The sequence below is a fragment of the Phacochoerus africanus genome, chromosome 3, assembly GCF_016906955.1.
Source record: "Phacochoerus africanus isolate WHEZ1 chromosome 3, ROS_Pafr_v1, whole genome shotgun sequence".
NCBI lineage: Eukaryota > Metazoa > Chordata > Mammalia > Artiodactyla > Suidae > Phacochoerus > Phacochoerus africanus.
This window is the reverse complement of record NC_062546.1, coordinates 130,784,810-130,798,076: the sequence shown is the minus strand read 5'-3', so window position 1 is coordinate 130,798,076 and position 13,267 is coordinate 130,784,810. Positions and strand designations below refer to the sequence as shown.

General features: G+C 35.3%; 1 protein-coding gene across 1 annotated transcript in view; it reads left to right on the top strand.

The window, feature by feature from the left end:
- CCDC148 (coiled-coil domain containing 148) overlaps positions 1-13,267 on the top strand; it is a 278,930-nt gene that overhangs the window by 89,499 nt on the left and 176,164 nt on the right. The window contains exons 3-5 of the mRNA XM_047772670.1: positions 2,289-2,351; positions 3,299-3,420; positions 11,629-11,732. Coding sequence (XP_047628626.1) covers positions 2,289-2,351; positions 3,299-3,420; positions 11,629-11,732 — 289 coding nt within the window. The remainder of the gene's footprint in view (positions 1-2,288; positions 2,352-3,298; positions 3,421-11,628; positions 11,733-13,267) is intronic.

Genomic DNA, 13,267 nt, shown 5'->3' with positions numbered 1-13,267 from the left:
GTAAATAGATTGGATGTGCAAAATCTTCTGGAATAAAGAAGAAGCTTTTTTCTTTTTTTTTAGGGCTGCACCCATGGCACGTGGAAGTTCCAGGCTAGAGGTCGTATTGGAGCTGTAGCCACAGCCACAGCAACGCCAAATCTGAGCCACAAGCCCATGGTAATGCTTGATCCTTAACCCACTGAGCAGGGCCAGGAATCAAACCTGCATCCTGATGGATACTAGTCGGTTTGTAACCACTGAGCCACAATGGGAACTCCAAGAAAGAAGATGAATCTTAATGGATAGGATATGGATGTGATTAGAAATCAGACAACAAGTATTATCAACATTATTAAAGGCTTATAACAAAAATTCCTTGTCAGAGACCCTAGAGAAATTAGACACTAGAGTTTATCTCAATATTCCTAAAGCTGGTGGGTAATCACCATGATCTCAGAAACTTGGCAGTTTCCAAAAATCATGCACTTGAGCTACTTTCTCTTCCATTTATGACTTAGGTTGCTGCAAAGACCACTATACATGGGTATTTAGACCTAATAGGTATAGAACAAAAGTGTACGCAAAGTGTGTACTGTTTTTAAGGAACCCCTTGACTACTCTCTTGCCCTGGAGATGTCCTAAAAAGATTCAGCTCTGTTCAGTTAGTGCTATTGCCGGTTGGGGGTCTTAGGAAGTATATGCTGAGGTAGAGTTTGAGGTGCTAGATACTTATCAGGGATCCATACCTGTGAAAGGAAGAAGGAAGCAAGATCAAGCAAATAAAAATGTTGATTTCTTTCTTTTTTTTTCTTTTGCCATTTCTTGGGCTGCTCCCGTGGCATATGGAGGTTCCCAGGCTAGGGGTCGAATTGGAGCTGTAGCCGTAAGGCTACACCAGAGCCACAGCAATGAGGGATCCGAGATGTGTCTGCAGCCTACACCACAGCTCACAGCAACGCCAGATCCTTAACCCACTGAGCGAGGCCATGGATCGAACCCACAACCTCATGGTTCTTAGTCGGATTTGTTAACCACTGAGCCATGACAGGAACTCCAAAAATGTTAATTTCAATGCAGATCCAACAAAGTATGGTTCAACCCTGAAGGGATCACTGGAGCAAATATTGCCCATCAAAGAATCCTGCATTGAGCCCAAACTGCTGGGTCTTTACATCCTTGCCTCTGTCATTAGGCTGCCTCAGCAATGGTGTGTCTTTGGGGGAGGCTGTTCTCCGCCACTGAGTCTAACTCTAAGGAGGTGACAGCTGAGCAGCAAGTACTTTCCAGAGGTAGACACATCCCCCTGTCTGCTGCAAGTGTTGTATTCCTGAAAAGAGATAGTAAGTCATTTGGCTAGCAGCTTTATTCTTTAATTTATGTAGTTTCTTTCCTCCTAACAACTCAGGATAAGACGTGCATAATTTGGGAGGAGTTCCCTGATGGTCTCGTGGTTAGGACCTAGTACTTTCACAGCTGCAGCCTGGGTTCATTCCCTGGTCTGGGAACCGAGATCCCATATCACGCCTCTGCATGCTGCAGCCCAAAACAAAAAAAACACCAATTTTCAAATCACAACATATTTACCACTCACTAGAACAATCCAAGAGAGAGGGAGTAAGAGGTCAGAGTTTGGAAGGAGAGACCTAGAGCAGGGAAAGCACAAAGGGAAAAAATTAACAGAAGAGGCTTCTTGGAGTAAAGAAAAACAAATTTTAATAAAATATGCTGATTGGGAAATCTACTCAATATTCTGTAATAACCTATATGGGAAAAATGGATATAATGTATAACTGATTCACTTTGCTGTACATTTGTAACTAATACAGCATTTTAAGTCAAAAATATTTTAAAAAAATAAAAATTAAAATAAAATACAAAGAGTCATGGCACTTAGTGCTGGACCTTATTTTAAAAATCACTGCAACTGGAATCTAATATCCAGCACAAATGAACATCTCAGAAAAGAAAATCATGGACTTGGAGAAGAGACTTGTGGCTGCCTGATGGGAGGGGGAGGGAGTGGGAGGGATCGGGAGCTTGGGCTTATCAGACACAACTTAGAATAGATTTACAAGGAGATCCTGCTGAGTCGCATTGAGAACTTTGTCTAGATACTCATGTTGCAACAGAAGAAAGGGTGGGGGAAAAAATGTAATTGTAATGTACACATGTAAGGATAACTTGATCCCCTTGCTGTACAGTGGGAAAATAAAAAATATATAAAAAAGTCACTGCAATGAGCATGTCTTTAAAACAGTTTTAAAATAATATTATGCAATTTTAGCTGTCTTTTGTTTCCTTGACAGATATGGAAAACATGAATAAAAGAGACCAATCATTCATGACAAATCAAAGAAATGATAGCTCAGGTATTTTTTTTCTACTTCTAAGCCTGTTTTATGATTTATGGTGGATTATGAGTGATATAAAATTGGGATGTTGGTTTTCAAAATTTTGGTATTAGAAAATTCATATTTTGGTCACAATTAAGATTCCTCTAGTTCCGTTACAGTGGTTCAGCCAACCATTCTTTCCTTCACTGTGTTTATCCTTAAATCCTTTGGTGCCTTCTTCTAGTCATGTGACCCATGATATGCATAACAAATCTTAGTCGTTTTACATGGCACAAGGTAATTTTTCACATCATTGAGGCAAAGTCCATTTTTTGCTTGAATAACTCAGGTTATTATACTTCATGCTACTTAGCCTTAGAGTAGCCTTGACCTATGTTTTACTTTATCAAAATAGTTAATATCATTCATGCTAAAATAGGACATTTTATATATTTGGATGGAGAATGGCAACCCAAACATTTTATACCATTCTAATCTTATTTGGCCTTTTACATTTTTTAGCTTTCAGTTTCAAACTTTTTTCATATTTAATTTAATTATTTCAATTTTCCTAAGTTACAAATGCAGCTATAAATTAAAAAAATTGTTTACTTAATTTTGTTAATAATAATGCAATACTTAAATATTCACAGTTGATGACTAACACTTTTTAAATAAAAAGAATGACCACACTTTATATCTTAAGAATGCAATTTTCTAAAATTCTCATATAGTAACTCAGATAAAAATATTCCTCTTATGCCCTTTTAGAAGTACTTTCATGCAAAAAGTATAGTGGTGATTTTTTTTTAATTTCTAGAAATAGAGGTACAAATACACTTTGAATGTTGTAATTTGTTACTTCACCTGTTTGCTGAAAAATATTTAAAAATAAGACCTGTAGTCAACATGTTGCCATAACTCTACTCTGACTTCCAATAACATAATACTATTTGTCACTTTCTGTTTTTGATGAAAAACAGGTAATCTGGTACTTTGTATGAAAAATGAAATAAGAAGCACCAAGTATAAACCAGTAGACTATCAACAGCTGCATGCATTAACAGAAGCAAAAAAATTAGCTTCTGCCTCTGCAGAGCTAAAGGTTAGTAGTTGTGTGTGTGTGTGTGTGTGTGTGTTTTCTACTTTTGGAAAATTGAATTGCTAAGAAGGAAAATGATATTTACAATGTAAATATGAAAATAAATAGCCTTCTAAATAGGCTTTAAAATATTCCAACTTTTTTTTTTTTTTTTGTCTTTTTAGGGCCTTGTCTGCGGCATGTGGAGGTTCCCAGGCTTAGGGGTCAAATCTGAACTGTAGCTGCTGGCCTGCACCACAGCCACAGCAATGTGGGATCTGAGCTGCACCACAGCTCATGGCAACACTGGATCCTTAACCTGCTGAGCAAGGCCAGGAATCAAACCTGCGTCCTTATGGATACTAGTCAGATTCATTAAACCACTGAGCCACTATGGGAACTCCCTTCCAACTATTGATAATAGTGAATAGTAACATTTCTTGAATGCTCTCAGACACTGTGCTTTATAGTTTACATGATTACTCATCCAATGTTATTAACAATTCCATGAGGCCTGAATTCAACTTTATTTTTAGAAACATAGCTATTTCATTAGCTTTCCACAATTTCTAACATAATCTAAAAAAATAAAAATTGCTAGTAAGTGCCAGCTCTGGATTATCATCTGATTTAAAGCTCCTTCTGCAGTACCATACAAAATATACCTCAGGGGCTTCTCTTTTCTAGAGTTCCCTTTTTGCCCTGATCTAAGAAAATATGAACCTGGACTAGATTTCAAAGAGGTTTTTGTGCAAGTGATTGTAAATAGTGTTTTAGGACCATGGATGGGCTTAGGATTACTCATGCAATATGTTTCCTTCTTATGCAGATAATAGAGTATGTTATAAATAGCATTTTCATTGCTTGGTTGCATTAAAAATCTGATTTGGCAAAACAGCATATTTACAAGCTTTCCTTTGTGTTTAATATTTTTGTGTTATATTAGTTTTACATAGCTTTTTATTATTAATATCTTTTTAAAAGGCAACTGTCATGATTTCAAGGCATGTTTGATACCCTCTTCTGAAGAAATGATCATATATCCATGAGCTGTGTCCCCTTAAACTAAGAACACCACTTAAAAAGTAAGGCCTTATTTGTTTCAGATATAACTTTAAAATAATTTAATGTTAGCAGAACATTCAAACAAATTTTGAAAAATCACTAATGCAACTATCATCCTAATAAAACTATTTTCATATCTGACTTCTATGCTGATCCATTGTATATACATCATCTATACACATATATACATAAATGAGTATTTTTTATGTGCCTTGAAGATTCACTGGTGAAGAGAATATAACCCCTACTCTCATGGGGTGTATTATTTTCAGGAGAGAGGGAGGAGAGAAGCCAGTGTTTATCAAATAAGCCCTGAAATAAAAGTATATTAAGTATAATGCTACAGTAAAAAATACTGTCTTGTGTACAAAAGCAGGACTTGGTCCTAACTGGGTGGGAAGGCTTTTCTAAGAAAGTGACATTGGAATTGGGATCTCAATGACAATAAGAATTAGCCAATCAAAAACAGGAGTGATGAGTACTCCAAATATAAAAAGATGCATACCTTATCACATCCCATTTTTTGGATATTTAGATTATATCCAATTTTGTGATACTGGAAATCATGCTTTGGTAAATATCTTCATGCCTATACATCTTCCTTAGATAAATCCCTATGACTGAAATGTCTGGGCCAAAAAGTATGAATTTTTTTAGTTCTTTAGTTCTTGTAATAAAGATGCCACCACAAATATTTTGTCTACGCTCTTTTGACTCTTGAGCAATTCATGGTTAGAAGAGCTGATTGTCTGCTAGGAGAAAAATCCATGTATAACTTAAAGTCAGCCCTCTTAATCTTCCCTCTCTGTGAATCTGAGTTTGCTCCATATCAGAGGTTCTGCAACCTCAGATTCGACCAACTGTGGATTGTGTCATACTACAGTATTAAGTGAAAAAAAAATGCACATAAAAGTGGACCCTGCAGTTCAAACCTGTGTAGTTCAAGGGTTCTCATATATATATATATTCCTAATATTATCTATGTATCTGTTGGTCTCTCTGTTTGCCCATCTGCCTTTTCATCTATTCCTCTATCCAGATGCACCTTTTGGATGAATGTGGAATCACTGAATGTTAAAATTAGTATTTCCTCAAAGTTCATTTCTCTTTGATGATAGAATTGTTATCAAACCATAAACATATTTAAAATCTTAAATTATTAATGTGATTTTTAAAGTTTGACATTAAGTACAGGAGCAATAATCAGCACTGTCAGCTACCAGATTGCTTCTCTGGTCACTATGTTAAACATTTGTGAGGTTAAACAGATGATCACTCTCAACTGACATTTTAAATAAATCAATAACCTTTTTGTCTATAGGACATAATTCATGTAGAAGCTTTTTAGTTACGTATTTTCTAGAAATAACTTGGTATCTGAGATTCATAGCTTGGCAAATCTCAAAAAACCTCTTGCCTTTGACTACTAAAAATGGTTCAGTCTCTAGTGATCATTTTGACAAGTTTTTGCTTCTGTTTTTAGTCTCCATAGATGCACAATAATAAAGAATTTTCCTTTTGGAGTTCCCTGGTGGACTGGTGGTTAAGGATCTAGCATTGTCACTGCTGTGGCTCTGGTCACTGTTGTGGCACAGGTTTGATCCCTGGCCCAAGAACTTCTGCATGCCACAGGCACAGCCAAAATAGCATTTTTGTAATATCTGTTGTTTTGAATTTTGGTCAGTAAGAACAAAATGTGAACTGGATACCTCACCATTTTCTAACAGTCTTCTTTCTTTTATGTAATTTTCATTTTTTATTATATCTGGTTAGGAGAATGTATTGTGAATGTTGTTTCATGATTTTTGGAGTCTTCCCTTCTCATTTAATTTAGAGATATCAAGTTGACATTTCGCTTTTAATTTGTTCTTGTAAGATGTGAACAATTCTCAATAGGACTTTTTCTTGAAAGACTCATGGCTTAAATGGAATTAGATACCTGAAAATTAAATGCAATTCTTAAAGTTTATTTTGTTTGATGTTGTGAATGCTAAAATATCAAACAGCCTATACTAAATAGAATTATGATAGTATTGTCTCTGTTATCCTTTCTTATTACTTAATTTTTTATAAAATATGTGTTGGCTGAAGAATAATATTTTATTCTTCCTAATGTTATGTAGTTAACACATTCTCTTTGAATATTTGTATTATCAGTCAATTCCCTATTTATTTTACTAATTAAATGTGCTCATTTTTTTGCACAGGAAATTGACAGATTTAACAGTCATTGTTAATTATTATAGCACTTTACTATGGAGCATTAAATGTAAATATACTTAAACTGAAGAATGTTAACATTTAAAGCACATAAGATTTTTGCATCATTACATCTAGAATACTTAGCTGTATTTGGAAAAAATTAACAATAAATATTTTTAATTAACAATAAGTTCAGGGAATTCCCATTGTGGCTAAGCAGGTTATGAACCCTGTATCCCTGAGGATGTGGGTTCAATCCCTGGCCTCTCTCAGTGGGTTAAGGATGCTACATTCTTGTGAGCTGCGGCATAGGTCTCAGAGGCGGTGCTGCTGTGGCTGTGGTGTAGTCTGGTGATATAGCTCTGAGTCAACCCCTAGCCTGGGCACTTCGGTATGCCACAAGTGCATCCCTAAAAAAACAAACAAACAAACAAACAAACAAAACCAGCAAAAAACACAAAAACCAATAAATGCAGAGGACTTGCCTGATTTGTGTTACTGGTATTGTTATACTGAACGGATGTGACGGTCACCTATGTAACTGCTGTGTTACTGATCATGAACAAGTTCTGGGATTCCATATAAGACACTGTGATCCTTCAAAGGCTGAGACTAATCCTGAAGCCAGATAATAGATTGTTGCTGAAAATTGAGACTAATCACTGGTACATTGTATGTTAACGATGCACTCCAAATTTAAGTACAAAAGAGATCTTTACAGTGATTTTTAATTTTTTTGCTTAGCAAGAATGAATATTTCTTCTTGTCCAACTCGAGTAATCCATCTACTAATTCTTTTTTAAAAATATTATATTATGGAAAATTGCAAGCATATGCAAAATTAGAGTGAATGATATCATTAATCTCCACATAGCATTATCCAGCTCCACCTATGAACAACTCTTGGCCACTGTTTCCTCTGTACTCCCACCTACAACTTTCCTCTACAGCAGATTATTTTGAGACAAATATTAGACATCATAGTATTCACCATAAATATTACATCATCTATCTCTAAAATGTTAGGACTATAAAACCCCAAACTTGGAAACACTATTACTATTAAAATGTTAATAATTTCTTAGAAGTTCCCTTGTGGTTCAGCAGGTTAAGGATCTAGCTTTGCTGCAACTGTGGCATGAGTTTGATACCTGGCCCAGGAACTTCCACATGCTGTGAGTGTGGCCCAAAAAAAGTTAATAATTTTTTAATAATTTCAAATAGTCAGTGTTAAATTTCCCTGATTGTCTCCAAGTTTTTTTCCCTTGAAGTTTATTCAAATGAGTATCTAAATAATATCCATATATTATAATTGATGTTTATTTTTTAGGTTTTCTCATCCATCCTTTTGCATTCTTATATTTTATTTTTTGAGGAAATTGTAGTGTTTATCCTTTATGATTCTTACGCTCTGGGTTTTACTGATTACATCCTGGCAGGGTCATTAGACATGATTTCTCTCTCTTGTATTTCTACTAATTGGTAGTTGTATCTAGAGACTTGATCAGATTCAAAATTCAATTTATTTTGGCAAGAACACTTATTGACAATTTCTGTGCTTGTCTTTTTCTATTATAAATAGTGCTGCAATGAGTAGCTTTGTTCATTTATCTTTTACACTTTTGCCAATGTGGTTTTCAAATAGATTTCTATAGGTAAGATTGCTAGGTCAAAGGGTAAATCCATATGAAAGTCTGAATCCCCTTCTATGACTGGGTTGCATCATTTTGTATTCCCACCAGCAATGTAAGTTTTCCTATAGCTTCACATAGTATTTTGTTAAAACATTTGTGTTTTTGCCAACCTGATAGCTGAGGAATTGCATTTTAGCGTAGTTTATAAAAAATTTTATTTTTACAGTTCTTTATTGAGGTATAACTACATACAGTGAAGAACACAAATCTTAAGTGTACATCTCAGTGAATTTTGACATAAGTACAGGTAACCAACCTTTAAATTGTCCACTAATTATCATTGTTTATCTATTTATTTATTTTCTTTATTATTTATTTATTTTTAGGGCCACACCTATGGCATATGGAAGTTCCCAGGCTAGGAGTCAAATTGGAGCTGCAGCTGCTGGCCTACTCCACAGCAACTCCAGATTTGAACCACATCTGTGACCTATACCATAGCCATAGCAATGCCAGATCTGAGCCACATCTGCACCCTGAACAGCAGTTTGCAGCAACACCTGAGGCCAGGGATGGAACAATATTTTCATGCGTACAAGTCGGTTTCTTGCTGAGCCATGATGGAAACTCTTAATTATTGTTGTTTATATCTAAAGATGATTCATCTGGCCCAAAGAGCTTTATGGTATTTCAAGGTGTCTATTTAGGGTTTATTATTATCTTGGATCATCATAATGACCCCCCTAGGAAACCTCTAGTTTCTGTTTATTTTATGAATGCATTACTTTTATTATTTTTAATCCATCAGTATTCTGAAGAAATTATTATCCAACTTAAATATTGATTTCAAATGGCTTATTGCTTAGCAAAATGAATGGGAATCACCAAGAAGTAACTCTATTGATAAAGATACAAATTTAAATCTTTTTGTTTTTTTAAAGACTTTATTTTTGGCCTGAGGATAGAAGTAGAGTCAATGAATGAATTTATTAAAAAAAAAGTCGGGATGTTCTGCAAAATATTGGGAGTGTCTAGAGAAAAATAGTAGCTTTATTTTCACTTTTATAGTCTACTTAATTGGTCTCTCCCTGGCCCCAAAGGCAGCAGCATTGATTTTTTTAAGCTATAAAAATGTGTCCATATCTTTCACCAATGTGTTTTAATTTTTTGTGCAATATGGACCAAATATGTCAAAAAAATCTAATTTTAAAAGTTGTGCCCGCTGCAACAAACTTTGCAAAGTATAGAAGGCAAATAGTTGGAATGAGTTTTAGGCATTCTTCAAACACTACAGTTTCTGATTTTAGAAACAGTGCATATGTACTTTAATTTTTTTAGTGAAATAGATTGCTGAACATTTTCCTGCAATGTCCTGTTCTGATTTAAATGTACTTTTCTCCTAAATTTCATAATTTAGCACTCTTAAGAAAAGGTTTCACTTTGACTTTGTGCTTTTGTAAATAATGTTTGTTTTCTAATACCCCTGATTTTGAATCAGTAATCAGAATAGCAAAAAAGATAAGCTCAAGGTTAAATTAATCAGTGAATGATGAATAGAAATAGCATGCATTGTGAAGAGTCTTTTTGGGACTTCTAAAGATTTTGTTGTGTTTTTTTGCTGCACCTGCAGCATGTGGAAGTTCCTGGGCCGGTGATCAAGCCTGCACCACGGCAGTGACCTAAGCACCACAGCTATAACAACACCAATCCCTTTTTTTTTTTTTTTGCTTTTTAGGGCTGTACTCATGGCATGTGGAAGTTCCCAGGCTAGGGTCAAATCAGAGCTGCAGCTGATGGCCTACTCCACAGCCATAGCAACACAGGATCAGAGCCATGTCTGCGATCTACACTACAGCTTACGGCAACACTGAATCCTTGACCCACTCAGCAAGGCCAGGGATAGAACCCAGTTCCTCATGGATACTAGTCAAGTTCGTTTCCACTGTGCCACAACAGGAACATTGACAGTGCAAATCCTTAATAATCCTCTGAGCCACCGGGGAACTCCCAAGACTTCTGAAATTTTTATACCTTCAGTATTGATCTGCTAAATATCTCAGGGTACTAGTAGTCTAGTGGCAGAGAAAATACACAATATGCATATTTCATCGTTACTGATTGAGATTATCACTTTTGTAGGTATTTAAATATATTAATATGAAATATACAAGTTCAGCATACACATGAGTGTCAATCAGAGTCCAACCAGGAAACAGACTCCTCTTAAGGATTTAGAGTAGAGGGGTATTTAATTACACAGGTGATGGATCTGAGAAGCCAGAGTACTGTGAACTGATACAGGGACTAAAACAGCATTTCTGGGTCAGAGGGAAATTTAGAAAAAGCAAGAATGTAGCATATCCCATAGGCTGAGGCTACCAAGAGATAGTAGAATGGTCAAGAAAGGTTGGAGCAATGGAGAAGATGCAGATTCTTGTGGAGATCCCCTCTGAGAGTAGAGAAGGCAGGAGGGGTGAGACATCCTTTGTCTTCTCCTTTCCATCACTACCTATATCTTTATCTGGCTGAGCCCAAATGGAAGGCAGTTGATAGAGGTGTCTGAGAAACACAGGCTGCTCTCTGATGTGGGGCATACAAGGCATATGGCCAAGAGTAGATCTTAAGACAACAGACCCAGGCTTGGCATGGCTCAAGAAAACTCAAAAGCATGAATTACATACTGCATTTTTTAAAAAACCATAAAGTTGGGGGAAATTTTAAATTTAACTGAGAATTTGCTTTTCAATGGTACCTGATTTTTCATTATTTCTTTGTTTAGTACCTTCAAATAAATATTTGCCTAAAATAAAATTATTTATAAAGTCATGGAATACAAAGATTAAGATAGTATATATAGTTCAAAGTCATTTCTAGTAGGTGCTGAAGCTGGGAATAAAGGTAGGCCCCTTAGTAACTTATGTTTTCCTATCCTATGATGAAATATCACATAAAACCAATCTGAACACCAAGGTTCTGTGTGATTCTGATGTTTACAAGCTTGATGGTCTTGACCAAGTCTTTTAATCTCTCTGAACTTCACTATCCTCATCTGTAAAACGGAAATAATGATGCCTATGATGCCTGGTAAGGAAGATGTGTAAAAAGATAAAAAAATACAAGGAGTACCCTCACAAGTTTTTCTGGGGCTGGATAAATTAAGGTGTTATTTATTGTACATATGGAAAATATAATTGCTTTACCATTCTTTAGAAAGATGCTAGTATTAGAATGTGCATGAATAGGATTGAAAAAGAATATTTAGATATTTTTATTGTGGAAAACACTTTTGAAAAACTTTGAAATTGCTCCTCTTTTGTTCCTCTAACTCTAGATCAGAAAAGCAGTGCAGACTTCAAAGATATCTAAAGAACAAACACTAATAAAACAGCACAAGCAAGTGTGGTGGCAAGAACACCAGAGGTTAAATGAAGTCAGGTAAGAACTGAGGGAAGTCTCAGTAAGAACATAGGAATTATTGAATCACATAGGTAGATGTTCTTTCCATGTTAATTAAACCCTATAACCAAAGTTTAAAGTTATAGTTTAATGTGAATCAAATTAAAATCTTTTCATTTCCTCAGTTTAATGTGGAATCCAGTGAATATATTAATATAAATTTTCCTCTCCTTAGGAAAAATAGAGAATCTTTTTATCTGCTATTTACTTACTCTTCTGCACTCCCATTCATGCTTGTATTTATTTATATTATATCTAGCACAATGGATTATAATGCTTTATTTACATATTTGTCTTCATATGAAGTGGTAAACTTCTCACAGCCAGCATCCCATCATATTCATCTTTATGTGGGACACATAGAAAGAGATAGATAAATGCTTTCAGTAAATGAATGAACTAAGGGATTCAAGATGAGTGATTTTTTTTGATAGTCAAGAAATAGATTTATTAAGCTAGGATGCTTAATAAAGGTGCAGGTGGGCAGGCACAGAAGCTCTGCTGAGTGATTTCTGAATGTAGCTGTGTCATGAATAACTTATTCAGTTTGGATTTTTGACTTTTGCTGTTGTTTCCAGCAGTGACTTCAATATAAATTAAAACAAATTTATACTTGGTCTTAATTGTAATCTTTGAGAAATAAATTTCTTTTCAAAGTCAAGGCGGAAAGAGAAGGCAGATGTGTTTCCTCTCCTTTTGAGGCATACGTATTAGTTTTAATGATACTATTTATAAAGTATGCTTTTTCAAAATGTACACTGGAGTTCCCATTGTGGCTCAGTGGGTGAAGGACCCAATGCAGTCTCCATGAGGATACAGGTTTAGTCGATGGCCTCACTAAGTGGGTTAAGGATCCTGCTTTGCAGTAAGCAGTGGTGTAGGTCGTAGATGCATCTTGGAGCCAATGTTGCTTGGCTGTGGGATAACCTTGTTTCTGCAGCTCCAAATCAACTCCTAGCCTGAGAACTTCCATATGCTGCAGGTATAGCTGTTTAAAAAAAAAAAGTACATTTGTAAGCATATGTTTTATATAAAAATAAATAATTTTCTGGCCCCATTCGAAGCCAAATTTCCAAATACCATTAACTATATTTTTGACATAGGTGCTTTTCATAGGAGTTTCCTAATTCTGGCAAGTGATTCCTACATGTGATATAAAAGGCACATGATTCAAAATGGCTTTAAAAACATTATGTAACCTAAAATAAAGAAAAACAAATTTATATAGACTTTGTTATTCTTCTATTATAAAAACAAATCAGACACATCTTATTCCTCAAAATGTCGCTTTTTATGGAGAGAATGTTTGAGCCCACTGGAAAATTTGCATAACTTGAAACATGGTTTTAAAAAATGGAAAGCTATTAGGAAGTTTTTGTTTTGTTTTGTTTTTTAAGTGGCCACATCTGTGGCATACAGAAGTTCCTGAGCCAGGGGCTGAGACATAGCAACAGTAGAAAAAACGCTGAGTAGTTATGCTGTGAGCCACAAGGAAAGTCCAGGAAGTTTTAATT